This window comes from Balaenoptera musculus, chromosome 5 (assembly GCF_009873245.2).
Source record: "Balaenoptera musculus isolate JJ_BM4_2016_0621 chromosome 5, mBalMus1.pri.v3, whole genome shotgun sequence".
In the NCBI taxonomy this organism is placed as follows: Eukaryota; Metazoa; Chordata; class Mammalia; order Artiodactyla; family Balaenopteridae; genus Balaenoptera; species Balaenoptera musculus.
Window position 1 is genome coordinate 120,576,517 of NC_045789.1, and position 21,156 is coordinate 120,597,672.

Consider the following 21,156-nt stretch of genomic DNA (forward strand, 5'->3'; position numbering starts at 1 on the left):
AAGGCTATTTAAGCCTTTTGACACCCACCCCAGTGAGGAATGGAACAGGCTGGGAAGTGAGAGGATAAGGACTTCTTCTTTTCCTTATACTTCCACATTTTTTGACTTTTTTACCTGGTGCATTTATTGCTTTGATAAAAAAATGTTTCTTTAATAAAAAGAAGTCATTTGTGTAGTAATAAGTTAGTTAGTTCTAGAAATAGGGGAGTAGCAGGAATAGAAAGGAGGGGGCAGATGTGATAGACATAATGAAGGAAGAATTATTTGGACTTGATTGATAATTAGTTTAACATGAAAGACACAGAAAGGGAGGATATAAAAATAGTCCCAAAGTTTTGAGACTGAATAATTAGAAGAATTTTAGAGCTACTACCCAAAACAGGGAATTTGGGAGGGCAAACTTGTCTGTGGGATATGTGATGAATATAGCTTTAGACATTTGTGTATGAAAAGACAACGGTTTAAAAAAGTGAATTTAAATTTTTAAAATATTCCTTCATTTCAAGTATCAAAACCCAGAAGACAAATTCATTCTGCAGAAGGGGATTTTTTTTCTCTATGTGCACCTCTGGCTGTATCTTTAAATGCTGTCAGGTTGAAAAATGAAGAGAAATATACATCATCCATAGAAAATATCCAAAGACTTTACAGGGGAAGGTGACGTGTTCCGTGCTCCATTGCAGGGTTGGGAGCAGGAGAGCAGGTGAGACTTAACTACCAAACATCTCAGGGGGAAAATACAAACCAGTGCTTCAGAAAACACTGAACATCCTAAACCAGGGAAAACAAGATGATTCTAAGCCACCAAGTGACAGATGAGTAACCAAGTAGGGTATTAAATTTTAAATTCACTTTTTGTCTGAGTGTTGTGGGGAGGAAGATTGTGTAGGAACACCCTCTGCTGCTGAAAAATCAACAAGTTCAGTTAAGTAGAAGTGCAGTTTTATGTGATGGAAGTAAATTTATGCCAACAGCACCACCCACTGTCACAAGATAGACTGCCACAGACTTGGTGGGAGATTCTTCAAAGCGCATGTGTACATACACATGTTCAAGGCGGGAAAAACCTCCTCAGAGGTTTTTGATCATTAAAATTAAGTATACATTCAAAATCCGGTCATAAAATGTTTTTCCCCATTTATGTCAGCTAAATTAACTAAGGGTATATATCATTTGGAAGTTTCACTTATACCTAGGATGTAGAGCATCATTCCTACCCTAATAAAGGGAAAATACTGTGTATACCACAAAAACATTTTTTGGAAACCATCTGTGGTTGGCAGAAAAATGCCCCCACTCCCACTCAAAAAAAAAAAAAATCCATGTCTTAATCCCGGGAATCTGTGAGTACATGACTTCATATGGCTAAAAGGTATTTGCAGATGTGACTTTGAAATGGAAAGAGCCCCTGGACTACCCAGGCAAGACCAGTGTAAACAACAAAGGTCCTTAAAAAAGTCGGAGACAGAGAAGATGCGAGGTCAGAAAGCAGAAATTGCAGTGAATTAATTGTTGGCTTTGGAGATGCAGGAAGGGCCCAAGAGCTAAGGAATCCAGGCATCCTCTAGAAGCTGGAATAGACAAGGAGATGGGTTCTCCTCTAGAGCCTCCAGATTGGAGCACAGTCCTGCCAACGCCTTTATTTTAGCCCAGTGAGAATGCTTTTGAATTTCCAACCTCTAGAACTGTCAGATAATAATTTGTGTTATTTTAAGCCACTGAGTTTGTGATAAATACGTGATGTCTATATATTAAAAATCAGATAGTGGCACTTCCCTGGCGGTCCAGTGGTTAAGACTCCACGCTTCCAATGCAGGGGGCACAGGTTCAATCTCCCTGGTTGGGGAACTAAGATCCCGCATGCCACACGGCATGGCCAAAAAAAAAAAAAAAAAAAAAAAAAAATCAGATAGATAGATATTTGAATTTGTAGTTTAAAAGTTTCCAAAAAAAAAAAAGCTCATGACAGACTTCACTGGAAAATGTACCAAACATACAAGGAAATTTTTCATACCAGTTCTACACAGACTTGCACACGATAGAATAGAAATACTTCCCAACTCATTTTATGACAGTAGCATTACTCTGATACCAAAACTAGACAAAAAAAATATTTCAGTAAAAGAAAACTGCAGACCAGTGTCTCTCATGAACATAGAAACAAAAATTCTCAAAAATATATTAGCAAAACCAATCCAGTAATATAGAAAAGTGATAAAGCATTATGACAAAGTACAGTTCATCCTGGGAATGCAAGATTGTTCAAGATTTGAAAATCAGTTGATGTAATTCACCTTATCAATAGAAAAAGAAGAAAAACCAAGAGTCTGGTTCAAGATGGCAACATAGGAGGATCCTGAATTTACCCTCTCTAACAGACACACCAAATCTACAGCTACATAGGGAACAATTTCCTCTGTAGGGTTAAAAGAAAAACGCACCTAGCTGAGTGACTCCTACACATCAAACAAATGAGGAAAAACCCCACAGTGAAGCAGGTAGGAGAGGCTGAGACACAATCTCACCATAAACCCCACCCCAGAGCGACACCCCACAATGGGGACGGAACTCAAAACCCCAAGCTTCTCCCTGAGGAGCTAAGGGTTTGAACCATATACCAGGCACACCGATTTTTAACACCTACCCCTGACAAACCCTCAACATATCTGGATTTTGAAAACCAATAGGGCTCATATCCATGAGACCTACAAGACTACAGCAAACTGAGAAACAGTTCTTAACAGGCTGGCACAGATCACCCACCCAGGGCCCAGCACAGAGGCAGCCAACTGAAAAGTGCCCACACTTTCTGTGAAAGACACTTGTGTGAATACCTTAAAGTGTCAGCCTGAGGGGCAGGCATCTAACTGAACACACCTCTAAAGGCCTCCTGAAATATTCTCCAAAGATAGAGGCCAGCAGGCACCATATCTCACTCTCCCTGTGCCTCGCTCCAGGCCAGTGGTATCTCCAGAAAAGAGCTTACACACTCATCTGGTGCTCCAAGTCTTGCGGCTGCTGCCCAGATGTGTCCACATCTAAATCGCCTGCTCTGGCGGCCAGCACAGCTCACATTCACAGGTCCCGTGGAACTGTAACAAATGGAGAAAGAGCTCCTAACTGGCTACCCCCAGCGAACAGCAGATTCAAAAGACTGAGGCACCCAGTCTCTCTGTGAAAGAGGCCTGTTATACCTTCCTGGCTGCATCCTGAGGGGCAGGTTTCTAATTGAACACACAGCTTAGGGCTAACTGTAATTCTCTCCAGACACCCTGGAGGGCAGGCACTATCTTCGTGCTCTCCCTCTGCAACGCTCCAGGTTACCGGTATCTCCCACAGGGGAGCTTGGGCACAAATCTGGTGCCCCAGTTTTTAGTCTGGTGCCCTGGTTTTTGTGGCTGCCGCCCAGGGGACACCCCTTGATCCCTTGGCTCTGGTGGTCAGCGCTGCTTGCCTTCCTGAGGCTGTAACAAATGTGGGGATAGTTCTTGGCAGACTGCCACTCTCAGGGCACTTCACAGACAGCAGACAAAAACACACCCCCAGTCTTTCTGTGTAAGAGACCTATTTGCTTATCTTGGAGCTTTGATAAGAGGGCAGGCTTCTGGTTTGGCACAATTATAGGGACCTGTAGAGGTGCTCTCTGGGGAAGGATGCCCGTGGGTGCCATCTTTGCACACTCACTCTGCCTCGCTCCAGACTGCCAGTCTCTCCCAGGAAGGAGCTGGTGCACTTGTATGATGCAACAATTTTTGCAGCTACTGCTCAGGAGACATCTTGTGGTTACCTGGCTCTGATGGCCAGTGGGGCTTGTATTCATATGTCCCACAGGACTCTTACAAACAAATAATCCTTGACTGGTTACCCCTACTCAGGGCACAGCACAGAGACAGCAGACTGAAAGGAAGAAGTAAAACTGTCATTTTTTGCAGATGACATGATACTGAAGAGAAAACCCTAAAGACTCCACCAGAAAACTGCTAGAATAAATGAATTCAGTAAAGTTACAGGATAAAAAAAATAATATACACAAACCTGTTGCACTTCTATACACTTTTAACAAACAATCAGGAAGAGAAATTAAGAAAACAATTCCATTTACTATTGAATCAAGAAGAATAAAATACTTAGGAATAAATTTAACCAAGGAGGTGAAAAACCTCTACACTGAAAACTACAAGACATTGATGAAAGAAATTCAAGAAGACACAATAAATGGAAAGATATTCCATGTTCATAGATTAGAATAATTAATATTGTTAAAATGTCCATATTACCCAAAGCAATCCACAGATTCAATGCAATCCCTATCAAAATTTCAATGGTATTTTTCACAGAAATAGAACAAACAATCCTAAAATTTGTATGTAACCACAAAAGACGCCGAATGGCCAAAGCAATCTGGAGAAAGAAAAACAAAGTTGGAGGCAACATGCTTTCTGATTTCAAACTACATTACACAGTTACAGTAACCAAAACAGTCTGGTATTGGCATAAAAACAGACACATAGATCAACACAATAGAATCGAGACCAGAAATAAACCTAGGGATATATGGTCAATTAATGTTTGACAAAGGAGCCAAGAATATACAATGGGAAAAGAACAGTCTCTCCAATAAATAGTGCTGGGAAATTTACAGCCACATGTAAATAAATGAAACTGGACCACTAAACTACACCATACACAAAAATTAACTCAGAACGGATTAAAGATTTGAATGTAAGACCTGAAACCACAAAACTCCTAGAAGAAAACATAGGTGGTCAGCTCCTTGACATCAGTCTTGGTGATGATTTTTTGGACACCAAAAGCAAAAGCAACAATAGCAAATATAAACATGTGGGGTTACATCAATCTAAAAGCTTCTGCACAGCAAAGGAAACCATCAACAAAATTAAAAGGCAACTTACAGAATGGGAGAAAATATTTGCAAATCATACGTCTGATAAGGGGTTAATATCCGAAATATATAAAGAATTCAAATAATAATAACAAAAAATAATCCAATGAAAAAATGGGCAGAGGATCTGAATAGACATTTTCCTATAAAAGACATATGGATGGCCAAAACAGGTGCATGATAAGGTGCTCAACATCACTAATCAGGAAAATGTAAATCAAAACCACAATGAGGGGCTTCCCTGGTGGCGCAGTGGTTGAGAATCTGCCTGCCAATGCAGGGGACACGGGTTCGAGCCCTGGTCTGGGAAGATCCCACATGCCGCGGAGTAACTGGGCCCGTGAGCCACAACTACTGAGCCTGCGCATCTGGAGCCTGTGCTCCGCAACAAGAGAGGCCGCGATAGTGAGAGGCCCGCGCACCGCGATGAAGAGTGGCCCCCGCTTGCCACAACTAGAGAAAGCCCTCGCACAGAAATGAAGACCCAACACAGCCATAAATAAATAAATAAATTAAAAAAATAATGTTTGTACTTTAAAAAAAAAAAAAAACCACAATGAGATGTCATCTTGCCCGTTAGAATGGCTATTATGAAAAAGACAAGAAATAACAAATGTTGACGAGAATGTGGAGAAAAGGGAACCCTTGTGTACTGTTGGTGGGAATGTAAATTTGTACAGCCCCCATGGAAAATAGCATGGAGGGTCCTCAAAAAATTAAAAATAAACTACCATATGATCCAGCAGTTCCACTTCTAGGTACTTATCCAAAGAAAATGAGAACACTAACTCAAAAAGATATAGGCACCCCCATGTTCATTATTTACAGTAGTCAAGATATAGAAGCAACCTAAGTATCCATCAATGAATGAATGGACAAAGAAAAAGTGATAGCTACACACACACACACACACACACACGCACAAAGAGCAGAATATTATTCATCCGTAAAAATGAACGTCTTGCCATTTGGGACAATGTGGATGGATCTTGAGGGAATTATGCTCAGTGAAATAAGTCAGAGAGAGACAAATACTGCACGATCTCATTTATATGTACAATCTAAAAAGCAAACAAACAAATACTATTAGAAAAAGGGGTCAGATTTGTGGTTCTCAGAAGCAGGGGTGGGGAGTGGGGAATTGGAAGAAAGTGGACAAAAGGTACAAACCTCCAGTTATGAGATAAGTAAGTCCTGGGGATGTAACGTTCAACGTAACTATAGTTAACACTGCTGTCTGGCCTTTTGGAACTTGTTAGGAGAGAACCCTAAGAGTTCTCATCACCAGGAGAAACATTTTCTTCTTTCTTTTTTTTAATTTATATGAGATGATAGATATTAGCTAAACTTACTGTGATAATCATTTTTCAATATACGTAAGTCAAGCCATTATGCTGTACGCCTTAAACCTATCAGTGTTGTATGTCAATTATATCTCAGTATGCGGGGTTGGGGGCAGTACAGGCAGTTGATTCTCCACTTGCCTCTGCATTAGAATTGCCTATGGAGCTTTTAAAAAAAAAAAAAAATAGCAAGTCATATATACATACACATAATTTTCAAAGCTCTCATGGTTATTCTGATGACCAACCAAGCTTGTGAAAAGAACAATATCACTAATTAAGAGTTTTCAGTAGGAGAGTAGTCCATTTATTAAAATGTCTTATTAATAGCAATCACTTGCTTTTAAAAAAACACATTTATAAGGGAGTAAGTGAAAAAAGGAAATTGACACCAATTCAAGAAGCAGTTTGAAAGCAGAAAACTGAAAGGTAAATATTAGAAGAGAGAAAGAAGCCGCTTCTCTCTTTTTGCCTCTATATTGCCTGCTTTTTTATCTCAAAGAAGGTAGTAGATGAAAACAGGAAAAACAAGTTGATAATAGGAAAGTGAAAAGTAACACTCTGAAATTTTAGGTTAGGTTTTAAAATCAGCATTTCTACTAAGCAACTAGCATAAGCATTGCTTTAATTGATGCCCACATAAACATGCCACCAATAAATCAGAGACCCCCTTCAACTCTTCCCTCATTCCACACTGCACAATTCATTTTGCATGTTGTATTTCAAGCTTTTCACCCAAAAGCCAACTATAAATTCAGTTGTCAACTGACAACACTGTCAACTGACTAGCTTGAAAAAACATATCATTGTTAAGCAGGTAAATTAAATAAGTTTTCTTTAGACATACACCCACACGTAATTCAGGAGGAAGGTAATGTTTATTATTCATTAATCCTTTGAATGCAACCACCATAATTTTTTCAGGTTTAATTTAGTAGCAAACTTGATTAATAACATTTCCAGGAGTTCACAATTTCAAGGCTAAGGTTCCGGTTAAGGTAATGCGGTTATAAATTTAATATAAATGAAGTTTTTAAAAAAGGCTGAAAGCAGTCTGACCTCTTAAAGGAAAATATAAATGATCCAGACTTTTAGTCTTAGTAACGTAAGTACACTTCAGGACTACGACAGTGAAAGAGAAGGATTTTAAGTGACGATCAGAAAGGAGCACCGCTATTTTCTTCTACAACATATATGTTTTGGTCATAGCATGCTAGCATGAATAAGGCCACGTGCCAGGCTCTGGCGTGCAGGAAGTGCAGTGAGATGCACTGCAGGAAGGCAGTGGTGACGGCGGCAGGCACGGTGCAGGGTCTCTCCCCAGGCGCACATCAGTCATCTTCTCCACAGAGCAGCAGGAGGGCTTTCTTATAGTCCCCAGATGTGTCCCCCTGAAACCCAAATGTACTCCGTTAACCCCCATGACTCACAGAAGCCACAGAAAATAAAAAACCAAGACATATCTGGCAGCAGATTTTATTCACATGACGTTTCTCCCAAGTGGGTAATCTCTCTGAGTGCCTTTCACATCAGGAATGTTTTACAGAGAATTTCCTACTGATGCAACTGATGTTTAACTTTCTAATTTTACCCCTTAAAAGCACAGTTCTACCTAAGGCAGTGAAGTACGTTCTTCCCTCTAGTAACACAGAGAACAGGGAAGCTTTTACAACCATGTTCAAGTCAAGGTTTCTAAACAAACTCTAAGTCTCTCATCACAGCAGCTCCTAACCTTTTTGGCACCAGGGACCGTTTTCATGGAAGACAATTTTTCCAAGGACCGGGGGGACAGGGGATGGTTTCGGGATGATTCAAGGGCATTACATTTATTGTGTACTTTATTTCTATTATTATTACATCAGCTCCAACTCAGATCATCAGGCATTACATCCCGGGAGTTGGGGACCCCTGTCCTATCACAGAGCATATGGCTGGCTATGGGGGGCAATGCTGGGACTGCCTGTCTGTTATGGCTTTGCCTCCAAGACGGAAGGGTAAGGTACATGTTGCCTCTGCTTGTGTCATGCACAGATGTGTGGGATAAGTTAACGTTTCAAGCTATGAGTCACTGGGAGAACCCTCTAGTACCCTTCAGCCCAGCACACCACGCACACACAAAGTTCAACGCTTTCTCAACTGAGATGCTGCTTTGCACACAGCCCACATTCCCCTTTATCAAAGAGAAAGACCAAGACAGAGAGACAAAAAAAGATAGACAGAAAGACAGACAGAGACAGGAAGGAAGGAGGGAAGGATGGAAAGGAGGGAGGGAGGGAGGGAGGGAGGAAAAGAAAGAATGAGGAAGTCAAAAGGCCTTAAGCCAAATTTAATTACAGGCCACAGCGTCCCTTGCTTTTAAAAGGATGAAAATGACAGTAATACTTAAGCTGTTTACTTACTCCTGAAATGACCTGGTCGGTTCTTTCCTGAACTATGAACCAATACCAGAGATAAGGGGATAACAGACAACAAAGAAAGGAAAGACCGATATGAAAGAAAGGAGAAACTAATAAAGACAGCTTGAACTGATAAAAGACAGGAAGAACAAACGTACTATTATCGTGGACAAGACTGGGTTCAGTGAGTCGTCTGTCACCACTACTAAATAACGCGTCTAAGCTCACCAGGAGCCTCGGCCTCACCGAGAGCCGATCATTCACTCAGGAGCCATCACCCCTACTTCAGGGGACATTACGCCAAACTTTGTAACTCACAGCTCTAAGCACACCCCTAAAATTCTAAACTTAACACAGGAATGAGGCTCTCCCACCCATGTCTTGCAAGCTATGCACTGGTCTGCTGTGGATTTCTAAACATAATTTAAAGAAAGGTTCTACTACCTTAATCATGGAATAAAGAGAGGTGGCAAAATTCTTCCTAAACTCCTTCTTAATGTTACACAGATCGATCTCACTTCTGGAAACCACAACTCTGATAAGGGTATGATCATCTGTCCCAGCTCCCTTTAAAAAAGAACAAAAGAGAGGCACAGTGTTTAAAAATGTCAATTATAGCATCAAACTCCCCTGAGTTGGGGTGAGTCAATAAAGTAAAACAATTTAGTAGAACTGAACTACCTGTTTTAAGGAGGAAAAAACCCTCAAAGTCTATCATCTAAAACACACTAGAGAGATAAATTAATTAGATAGAAGATTCAAGGCATGCACTTACCTTCATAGCATAGTAGAGGGTTTCTGCAAGGTAGGCAGGTATACTGCGAATGGATTTCACTACGAAAATAAGTAATATAATGGTCAAACGCTATTCTGATGTGAAAAGGATAAAGTAATTAAAATCAAAGCTGCCTTACGCTTATAGCTCTACTTAAATACAGTACGAAAGTAACACAGGCTCGAGAGCTGCTCATTTGCAAGCTGCTCTGATCTCCTGACTACAGAGAATCTCCATAGATACCGGCTTGAGTTTTCCTTAGAGTTCTGAGTTCTACACAGAAAGGCACGTCGGACAGGGGCTGCAAGTTTTTCAGTGCCCCTTTCTTCTATGAGCACCTTTTTGCTGTAACAGTTTTGGCAGCCTGGGCTGTTAAGCCACAACCTTCTTCATCCCCAGTAAATTATACAAACCTCCTGGGAGTTTTCATTCCAATATATTCAAGCAAATAATGCAAGATTACTACCCCATCTAATCTGACAAACCTTAGAATATCTGTCTGGAACCTTAATATAGGTATTCCCTCTGTATTCTATTGATATAACATCCACGGTTCACACAGAGCAGCATGAGACTCACCCATTTTGGTAGAAACATCCAGATGAACTGGTAACAGAAAAGAGCATCTTCCCTGAACACGCACCTGTCTATTGTGTGTTAGGGCTCCTCAGAACTCAGCCTGCTCAGCTTCAGAAACTATCATAAAAATTCCTTAATGTGCAAAAATAACAAATCCTTGGTTGGGGGTGGTGTGTTCTTTTCCAGTGCTTATGAAAACAGCCACCAGTAACTAAAACTGTCATAACTTTTATGTGTATTCTATTATGAAGGGGCCATCTAAAAGACTTCTATTAAAATTCATTAACTGTGGACTCAAAGGAAAGGTCACTGTTAGTGCTGGTTCGTGCACACATTTAGCTTATTCTCCAGAAGACGGAGAGCACAAAAACTTCAGCTCAACACCAAATACTCAGAACAGACAGCAGACAGAGGTTCACTCCAAACCCATATGAAAACTGGGACCACAGGGAACTCACAACCTAGATGCTCCCTGGAATTTGGTGAGTACGTAATACGACAGTAAACTGCACAAACTCGTTTCTCCAATTTTTCCAGGTTATTCTGAATATTTAGCTAAAATAAAATTCTAAACTATTTACTCAGAAAAATAACCGCTATCACACATCTTCCATTATATCAAAGATACTTATTCTAAATCAGATTCCAATTTCTCAGTCTGCTTCAAAACTGTGAGGATGGTATTCTAAAGAAAAATAAAATTCCACAGATATCAGAAGTAACATTTACAAGCCTCTGAGATAACAATGCCCACATTTCAGGTTCACAATGAAACAGTAATACTTTTAATGCAGCTTCAAAATGATTTTTAAACAATTCTCTTAATGTTTCCATTAAGATTAAATGAAATAACCAGATATTTCATGTATTTCCAATATCAAGACAGATTTTGAATTGGAAATTTAGGAGTTTGCTTCACCCAAATATCATGATAAGCTCTTTTTTTATAAAGAAATAGGTGGTTATTTTCAGATACAGCTTCAACTGAATAAAATACTTTAACTCTTAACACCATGAATATTACATACATTATAAAATTACCTACCGACAGCAAGGAGCAGTTGTTCCAAATTACCAGAAGTCTCTCGGTCAATGGTTTCTTCAATTTGAAATCCTGATATAGTCATGTATTTGTCAAACACTAGAAAACAGGAAAACAATTTCTTAATCACGTAAGAATCACTCTTTCCAGAAAGATACTTCGTCTAACCAGGTACTGTCCTACCAAACACAAATCTCCCCTTTCTCCTTGCTGACAGACCTTGATTTTCTTCAGAGCCTCAACGTGCCAAACCCAAAACAATGGACTATAAATGTTCTTTGTTCACTCATTTCCCAACCCCTCCTTACTGGTTATAACCAATGAGATCTAAAGGGAAATCTGTGGGAGAGGATTCTGAAAAATCTTTCTCTTTCCTTATTAAAAGTAATAGACAGATATGGTGAGTTTACCCCTTTCTTTTCTTCTTGCTGTGAAAATGGTTGGTATGTTTGGAGCAACAGCAGTCATCGTGTGACAATGAGGTACCGAAGATGAGAAAGAGAACCAAAGCACTAAGGACAGCGGAGAAGAAAAACAGAAAGAGCCTACGTCCTGCCAAATCAGCCAAGGAATCTTACCTACAGAAAGCCCAATATTAAAGCCACTATTAGTAGGGTTTTCTGTCACTTGCCAGTGAACTTATTCCCACTTGATACCACAAGTACTGATGAATACCCAGAAATGAGCTCTTAGGTACCACTATCTAAGAGGAAATACTTGGTAGTGAGCTATAGCTCAGTGATTTGTCACTATGAGTAACAATCTAGAGGCCTATCTCCCTCATCACCCTGATAGCAAAGAGTGGACTAAGGATCTCTAAGTTTTGTAAAAGCTACAATAGCAGCAGAGAATTATGAGATTTCTCAAGGTCACCAAAAGGAAGAAATTTAAAAACTGATCCATTCAGTAAGAGCCTGTTATGCAGCAGGTATTTGGCATACTGACTCTTGTACTTTCAAAATTAATCAAAGTACCTGTATCATACACATTTTTATCACTCACCCCTTCTCAAATGAGACACACTTCGTGTTCCAAAGATAGTAATAAACTTTTCTTCATCTGTTCCCCATTTAAGTTCTCCAGCCTGAAACAAAGCCTGTGAAAATTTCAACCTCAGTTAATAAATTGTTCTCTCATCTCATTTCCAGGTTCTTAATCACACTTGTGTTTTATTCCCTGAATATTAATTTGCCTGATTCATCACCTTATATTTTTCAATTCTGATGTTTCCTACTCTGAAACTCAGCTCACTAAGTTTGGGGCTACTTGGGAGCTTGCCACTAAACTGTGTCAAAGCAATAAAGCAGAGCAATGGTGCCAGGTTAAATGTTCCCAAAATGTCTACCGTGACTTCCAATCATTCAGGAGCAATGATATGGTTGGTGGAAAATTCTGATTATCTCACTGCTGATACATCCATTTACAGACTGGGAAAGTTTAACTAGGAGCTAAGGGGTCTGTGTTTTCTGTTTTGCTTGCTCTGTAGCTGTTCAGTAATACATGATGAAACTCCATATTCTCTCTTTACAACTGAAATTTAACCAATGCTAGCTACAAAAAGTTTTCCCATTTGTAAGAGATCACAACGAATTTTTAAAACACTGTGAGTATAGCACAGTGCCTGGCATACAGCAGGCACTTAACATATACTTGTTGAATAGTTTGAGTGTCTACATTTACTTTTTTACATGGAAAAGAATACATGTTTTCCAATGTCCGTATCATTGCTGAAAAAATTATATACAAACATCATCGTTAAATCTGAGTCCACTTATTGGGTTGTAGATTATTTATTAAAACCCAAAGAATCAATCTTTAAAATGTCTATACTACCCTTTTAATCATTTCAAGGTAAGTACACCTATTAAAGCAAGCCAAATGCAATCTGCTGAGACGACTACTCGGAGCTGCCTTTATGGCCACAAGTGGCAAAACAAATGATACGAGGTGATCAAACCACGTGTTTGGATGTAGAAATTTTGATCACAGTATGTTTAAGAATGTAGACTACGCTACTACAGATCTATTTTGTATTACACTTCCAGAGAATCATCTTTACACTCAATTTTGAAACTAATTTATTTTAATGATAAAAATAAACAACATCAATCCTGGTCACGTGAGCATGGGCTTCAAAACTAAAAAGAGTGTTACTACGAAAGTCATGCAAGTACCTAAACCTTACAACTATATCAGGGTGCTGTAGACCTCTCTTAAGATAACTTTTTTAATCTAATTACAAAAATTACACATGTTCATTGATAAATTTTATAAAACAGAGACAAAACATAAATAAGGAAATTTAAATTACCAGGAGTATCAACATCCCAAAGATACCGGCTACTACCTCTAGTATGTTCTCCACATACGGATAAGAGATGCGTACACATTAACGCCTAAACGCGGTGAAGGGCTCATCCTCTACGATACCGCAAGCACTGCTGAAGCCTCCTTTCTTATCAACTGTTCTATATTTCTAGGGATGTTCTCTAGTAGCTGTAGCAGTTGTATGGAAAAACCTGGTGAGATGGCTATTTTTAACTATAATCTCTTAATTTTCTTGGAAGAATTACGTCTGGGATCATTACCTAGTCTAAAGCTACTACTAACTAAATCATAGGCAATAATAATGACGGTATCATCATATAGAGCAATATTTAAAAGTTTTTTGTTTTGTCTTGTCTTAACGTCAGGGTTAAATGAGGATGCCCAGTATCCACGGAGCTCTTCTGGATGAGGGACCCTCACACCTCCCCACCCGCCCTGTTCCCTCAGAGGGGGCTTGACAGTTTAGCCCAAGCAGTTTGATAACCTCTGGTTCAGTGCAAAGTACCGAGGTTTTGGAATCAAACTAGAACTGGTCCTGTCCTATCTGTGAGTCTTAGATGAGTTACTTAATCTCTTCCTGAGCCTCAGCGTCTTCACCTACACAGTAGGAATAATATTTCTATAGAGTTATTAATGGAGATTATATAACTCACATAACGAATGCACTGAACAGTGTCAGGCAATCAATAGCAGGTACTCAATAAACATTGATTCCCTTCTCCCTCCTTCCTTTAAGAGTTCAACTTTCTCTCCAGAGAAAGCATAAAACAAGGATTTGGTAGGGGAGAAAGTAAAATCAGTTCAACGCATTAAAAATGTTAACAAGTTAAGTGAATTAACTACAAAATGTTCAATTCCCAGGTGAATGACTCACTGAGGCTTATCAAGTCCCTGAAATAGCAGGAATCCTCTTAGTGCCAGGTAGCAGTAGGGAAAAAATTCAGATGCTTAGAGCAGGGCCCTTAGTCGTCGTGGATGGCGCTCAGTTAAGAGATCTGAGGTTCCCATTAGCGATAACAGTCCAGGCAGCCTCGCTACAAGGTATAAATGGGTGCGTTCCCTTTTCATAACGCGGAAAGGCTAATTGTTTTCAACAGGCTGAATTAATTAATAGCATTTTTATGAATCAAAGATCAACAGCCAGTCTGTATTCTGTGTTGTCCCTGGTCACTGAAAAGGCAAAGAAAGCCTGGATACTATTTCAGGGGTATTTTAAAGTAACTTCATAAGTCAGTTTTCAGATGTACAAAGTTTCCCCTTCAGGGCTCTGAATGGTCACGTCCCCTGCAGCAGAGGAAAGTGACGCCTATACAGCCTCAGTACTCAAAGTGTGGCCCCAGGACCGGCACGGGCATCACCTGAGGGCTCGTTAGAAATGCAGATCCCAGGCCCCACCCAGACCTACTGAGTCAGAATCTGCAGTTTAAGGAGATCCCCAGAGGACTTATAGGCACATTAAAGTCTGAGAAGCACGCCCTACAGTGAGTGCTCCAAGCAGAGAAATCAGTGAAGACGAGGTAACAATGTACTGTCCCGTTCAGTAGCCTCACGCTGCAGCAGTGCTCTCGTCACACCACCTGCTGTGCCGGGAAATCTGCCACCGCCCGCTAACGCAGGCCTCACTGCAGTCATCTGAGACTACTAAAGCTGCTCCTTTCGCCGTGACCATGACCCCTGAAAAGCGTCCAGAAGTCCCACTCCTGACAGCAGGAGTGTGAGAACCTGCACATCTACAGACCCACAGACGATGCAAGCCTGGAAAGCAACAAGCGCATCTCAGCAACGAGCAAGGCCCCTAACGGCTTGGGAGTACAGGTTTGTAAGGCTGCTCTGGCCCTGTTCCCTCAAGTAGGCAGGGTTAAGCTGGATCTGTCCTTCCAATCTATACTTAATAAGCCCGTTTTACGGTAGCAGAAAGGAGAGAGAGGAGCTAACAGGGAAGGACGCCAAGACTGTTGTCTATGAAAGAGGAAGGGCTTTGGGGTCAGATAGGCCCAGGTGGAAATTCCAGCCCCATTCCCACTCAGTGGGGGCCATGGGCTTGTTTCTCGAACCCCTGAGCTTCAGTTTCCTTATCTAGAAAACGGAAATGATCCCCTCTATGTTAGAGTTATGCACTGGGTCACTCATCAGTGACTCATGGTTACTAAGTGCTAACCATGTGCCAGGGGCAAAGGATACAAACTGAACTGACAGCTCAGAGTGCCCTGCGCGGGCAGCCAAGTAAATAGGCAGCTTTGGTATTAGGTGGCAAGAACTGTGACAGGAAGCTTGAGATGCTATAGTCTCCCCTGTAAGGAGCACCTGACACACACCTGGGGGTCAGGCAGGGAGACCTGATGAGCAGCGAATTTGAGGACTGACCCCTGAAGAGGAATTAGGTGAATGAGCGGAGAAGGGGCGGGAGGAGAAAGAGAGGGCAAGTAAGAGAGAGAGAGACGGAGGCATAAGAAAGCAAGGGACAGATAACGAAGTAGCTTATAAACCACATTCAGGGGCTTGAACTTTACCCTGCGGACAGTCAGACCCACTGAAGGGTTTTAAGGTTTTAAACAGAGATGGGACACAACAGGTTTGCACTTTATAAGGGATAGTGAGGCGAGTGCCAAACACCGCACAGCCAGCCCTCAGCAAACATGCATTTCCTTTCCTTTTCTCTCTCCAGCCACACAGAGATGACAGCGTCCCAACACCATTACGAAATCAACCCACCCAAAATTAGAATAATGTTCTCCTCTTTCCTATTAGCAAAGTCAGATCACACATCCAATGGTTACTTCATAGAGAACAGACAACTGGAGGAGTGAACATAGCTTTTCCCCTTTCAATGGTGCATGACTAGCAATCAAAATTTTACATTATATTACAGGCATACCTCTTTTTATTGTGCTTTGCAGGTACTTCGTTTTTCACAAACTGAAGGCTTGTAAACCCTGTGTCAAGCAAGTCTATCAGTACCGTTTTTCCAACAGTATTTGCTCACTTTGTGTCTCTGGGTCACATTTTGGTAATTCTCACAATATTTCACACTTTTTCATTATTATTAAATTTGTGATCAGTGATCTTTGATGTTACTATTGTAATTGATTTGGCATTTTTTTAGCAATAAAGTATTTTTTATTTAAGGGAGGTACATTGTTTTTTAGATACAATGCTATTGCACAGTTACTAAAGTACAGTGTAAACATAACTTCTATATGCACTGGGAAACCAAAATAATTCATGTAACTTGCTTTATGGTGATAGTCACTTTAGTGTGGGGGTCTAGAACCAAACCCACAATATCTCCAAGGTATGCCTATATTTGAAACATGTGACCAGAGAGACAGGACTACGATATGTGATTCTAGGAACCCAAGTAGTTCCTTTATTACCATTTTCCAGTTTTCAGGTCTCATGTTTCAAATTTCCTAACACTTATTTCCTACATTTGACTACTTTATAAACCATACTGAGACTATAATGGAATTTAAAAGCCACTTAAGTACAAAATTTCATTAGGGAGTGACTAAAGAGCAACTGACAAAAGAACAATCCTGTTTAGAAGTCTATCAAAGGAAAGGTGGAGGAACTTTCAAATTCTACAATAACGTGTCATCTATTATGTAATAAAACACCATTTACCACTAAAATATTTTTTCTTCTTTATCCTTTCCTGCCAAGTGACATTGGCAGTAGAATCCATAACACCTGGTTTTCTTGTAAAATTCTCTATTTTGAGAATGTCCCATAATCTAAAGGAAAATAACATATCCAGGTGGAACTCATTATTTACATGTAATTTATTTTATTTCACTTCAGCCTTGGGATAAAACATTTTGTTGGCCAGATCAAAATGAGAGACATCTACTTACATGGGTCTTATGATTTGTACGACCCATTAGACTATTCTTAGATGCTATTACAACATATTATGATTTGCCATTAGCATGGATTCTTTTTTTCATTTATGTCATAATAAAGTCATCACATATTAAGTCGCACTCACCTGAGCATCTTGTTCAACCTGTGCTTCATCAATTCCAGCATCAGGGTCTCTATTAGCCTAGAAGAGATAATATGTCACGTTATTGGATTACATGAATATTTTTGTTCTAAAGAAAAAAACGGTTCCACCTAATGGTTATGCACATAAAGCTTTTTCTCTTAGGAATAATATGCATTAATTAAGATCTTATCAATCCTACAATATTTTTACATTATCACACAAACACTGTCCAAAACCAACCTGACCCTCTTGATTTTAAAATCTATGAATAAAAGAGGACAGTGATATCCAAAAAAAAAAAAAAAAAAAAAAACTATGAGTTACCTACTACGAGTTCAGGTCAGATATTCTGAAACACAAACACACACTGGCACCACACAGCCAGAATCAAGCAAGTACCAGAAATAATTAAAAGAATTTTAAGTGACTTTACTTAACTAGATTCAGACCAGTCCGGCTTCAGATTTTTTAAGCCACAAATAGCCTCCACCCAGTACCTGAAGGAGGACCACCAACATCCTCTGGTAGTACCCCGAAGTGTCCCCCACCACATCATCTTCCAGGCTCGAGCCATATTCTGCAACAGAATAATTTCACACTTATTTACAGCTTCTTTCAACTAGAAAAGGATATCTTGCCCCATTAATCCAATGGAAGAGACATAAAGGAAGAAATATTTGATTAGCATAATAGTTCATGCTTCTCTGAGCGCTCTGAAGACTGAAGGCAAATGTTTTAAGTGGTGAGTGGCTGGAAGAAAAGAAATTAAAGTCTCCCAAAAGCACTCAGTTCAAACCTAAATCGTGACTCGGCCATTTAGAAATGCTCTCAACCAACGTAGTTATTAATCTGTAGATACATGATGGTACTGGAAAGTCTCTAAACTACAGTCAATCTCAATTTTAAACTTTGTTTCCCTTCCTTTCAAATGTTTTACATGATTCATCTCCAAAGGTCTTCCACTCTCAAATATTCTGAGTTTTTCTTTTCTTTGGGGCATGGCCATTCCTTCCCCTAATAAGATTTTTTTCCTCTGCAACAAATAAAGTTAACTCTGAGAGACAGCAGTGATATTTTAAAATATGCCTTTCTCCCCTCCATTTCCAACTATTCGACATAAAGCCACAGCAAAGGGGAAAACCAGGATCTACAAGAGTCTACAGGCATTTTTCACCGTCTCTCAACCAGCTTCCATTGAAGGAAAGGAGGTATTACTCTAAGGCATTTAAACATTTCATCATTATTTGAAAGGAGACAAACTTTAAAAGCTTGACACTTCTAAAGATACAAAAGAGATACATATTTATTTCAATCAGTTGCTCAAATACAAAACCTTGAAGGAATTTTTTATTCCTTCCTCTACTCCAACACCTATGTATAATCAACCATCAAATCCATTTAAATATTTCTCCTCTCTCTGATTCGCCTCATACCTCCCACCAACCTAGGCTGAGCCATAACTGCCCGGCTTACCTCTCCCAACACAGCTACCTAATCAGCCTCTTAATTCAAACCTTCTTCCTCCCTCAATTGTCCCTTCAATACTCTACTATCCATTCAGGAGCTTACAATGCTTTTGAACCAAGTCCGAACTTCTAATCCAGTCATACAAAACCATCTGTAACAGAGCCTAACTGCACTTATTCAGTTTATCTCCACAATGGGCATGCACATTCCCTCCGCTACAGTCACGTTCTCTCTGTTCCCTCAACATACTTTTCTCAAACTGGTCTCCATGCCATGGCAGACAGTGGGTGCACCTTGACCAAAAATGCCTTCTTCACCCACTCGAAACCTATCTAGTCTTGAAACCCTGGCTCAGTGTCTGACTGCACTGTGAAGAAGCCTCTCCTGACATCCAAAGCCAAAATGACCTCTCTTTTCTGAATGAATTCTTTCATTAAACATGTTTGATGTTTGAATTTTACTATCCTGTAACTCTTGTAGTTTTTTCTAAGTCATGTCATCCCTAAATAGATTGCAGACTCCTTGAGGACGGGAGCTTTGTTATGTGCACCTTCTGCATCATTCATGACAGCCAGTATGCTGCTGGACACACAGCTAGTGCACAATAGCAGCACGGCTGACTGGACGGACCACACACAGTTACTATACCTCTTGTGGCACCCCATCTGTCATCCGGCAGCACAAAGGCTCATTCATCAATGTCGACATCCCCGGAAGGAGATATTTGAATATTATATCACGTAAAACTCAAGCGTGATCACCTGCAGCTGAGATACATGTATCACCTCTGCCTTAGTGGTTGGGTCCTATCCAACTACAAAAAGAGGAGCAGGAAAGAAAGATTCCAGCACTTCAAAAGGTAATTGTTTAGCTGCCATAAATTTCACACCGTTCTAACTTGCTGGGTTACAGGGTCATTTCTAAGATTAACCAACTAATGCCGAGATAGGGACCCATTTTCCCAGCTGCGGGCACTAGGCTTGGAGCTCTGCTGACTGAGCTGACGATCTGGACAGTCTGACCCTCCTCAGTCACGCAGAGGGCAGAGTCTTTTACAGAAAATCTGATGAGAAAAGAACTCCCTACCTTTACTTTTTATTACATTTTCTTGGTTCCATGAACAGGATATGCTTCAGATTGAAATATAGATTTTTTTTTTTCACGCAAAAAAAATTTAAAAATCCAAAAGAAAAGACACCAAAAAGAAAAGTCAAAATGCAGAGTAGTCAAGCACTCCCCTTAGCTAAAATGACATACATTTACTCAGACATTATTGACTCTGATTTGGACAAGGTTTCTTTTCCTTTTTAGTAATTCTTAACTTCTACTAACATAAAACTGAAATTTTTAAGGAAGAAAAACCACTTACATCTTAAATTTAATGTGAAAGAGGCAACCTGTATATCCCAACACTGACTGTAAATCCTATATGAAAATAAGTCCCATCCTCATCAGAAGTTTCTTACAAATACTGAAGTAGTTATAGGTATAGAAAAAGGCAGCCTTTTCCCTACTGAAAGAGAAACTAGCTTGAATGGTTGCTTATTTGTTTACTCATTCCTTCACTCATCCAGAAATCACGTATGGCCTGCCCTCCTATAACTCCAAAGAACTGCATTCACTTTAGTGAAATGACAAAGTGACAGCGGAAGTGAAGGCAGACGTAATTCGAAACAGTTACCTTCTTCATAAACTTGTTTTATGGCTCTCAGTTCTCCAGGTGTCCTTGAAGCAATAATTTCTGTCAGGACTTTTTCATTTGTCCCAGCTCCCTGTTTGGAGATTTATTTTTAATAGAAAAAAACATGTTAATAAGATTAAAAAGAAAGTGATTTTCCCAGAACAGATGTTACCCCAACTGCATAAATATATATATATTATCCAACATAACATTCACTTCCTATATGAGTTCTATTAGTTATAGAAATACGAAATTTCAAATTAGTTTTCTTTCCAAAGACAATTTTATCCTTTTTTGCCTAATGAAAAAAAATGTTTATTGTATGAATGTGTCTACATATATGACATATAAGAGATTACATAAATTTGTAATTTTATCAGTTTAATTCTAAATAGTTTTAAAGGGAAACATTTTAATGAAACAGGAAATAATAAAAAGGCTGAAATAGTAAAAATGGAAAACTTTACATAAATTTACATGGAGGAACACTGATACTTAAACAATATGTACCTCGAAACATAAACAACCCTGCCCTCAAATTAAGTTCTCTATGGATCACAGGGAAATTCTGCAACACAGGTAACAATAAATATAGCATGGCTTAGTTATTAGGAACCAGTTATTGGATCAGCATAAAGGAATTGGGACTTGCTT

General features: G+C 39.7%; 1 protein-coding gene across 2 annotated transcripts in view; it reads right to left on the reverse strand.

Annotated features, from left to right (window-relative positions):
• Positions 1-7,105: 7,105 nt before the first annotated feature.
• ANXA5 (annexin A5) overlaps positions 7,106-21,156 on the reverse strand; it is a 30,989-nt gene continuing 16,938 nt past the window's right edge. For both annotated transcript variants that reach the window (XM_036852753.1, XM_036852752.1), the window contains exons 6-13: positions 20,503-20,593; positions 17,852-17,931; positions 17,355-17,411; positions 12,041-12,134; positions 11,042-11,137; positions 9,418-9,476; positions 9,087-9,209; positions 7,106-7,637 (exon numbers count right to left, since the gene is read on the reverse strand). In XM_036852753.1, coding sequence (XP_036708648.1) covers positions 7,578-7,637; positions 9,087-9,209; positions 9,418-9,476; positions 11,042-11,137; positions 12,041-12,134; positions 17,355-17,411; positions 17,852-17,931; positions 20,503-20,593 — 660 coding nt within the window. In that variant the 3' untranslated portion in view covers positions 7,106-7,577. The remainder of the gene's footprint in view (positions 7,638-9,086; positions 9,210-9,417; positions 9,477-11,041; positions 11,138-12,040; positions 12,135-17,354; positions 17,412-17,851; positions 17,932-20,502; positions 20,594-21,156) is intronic.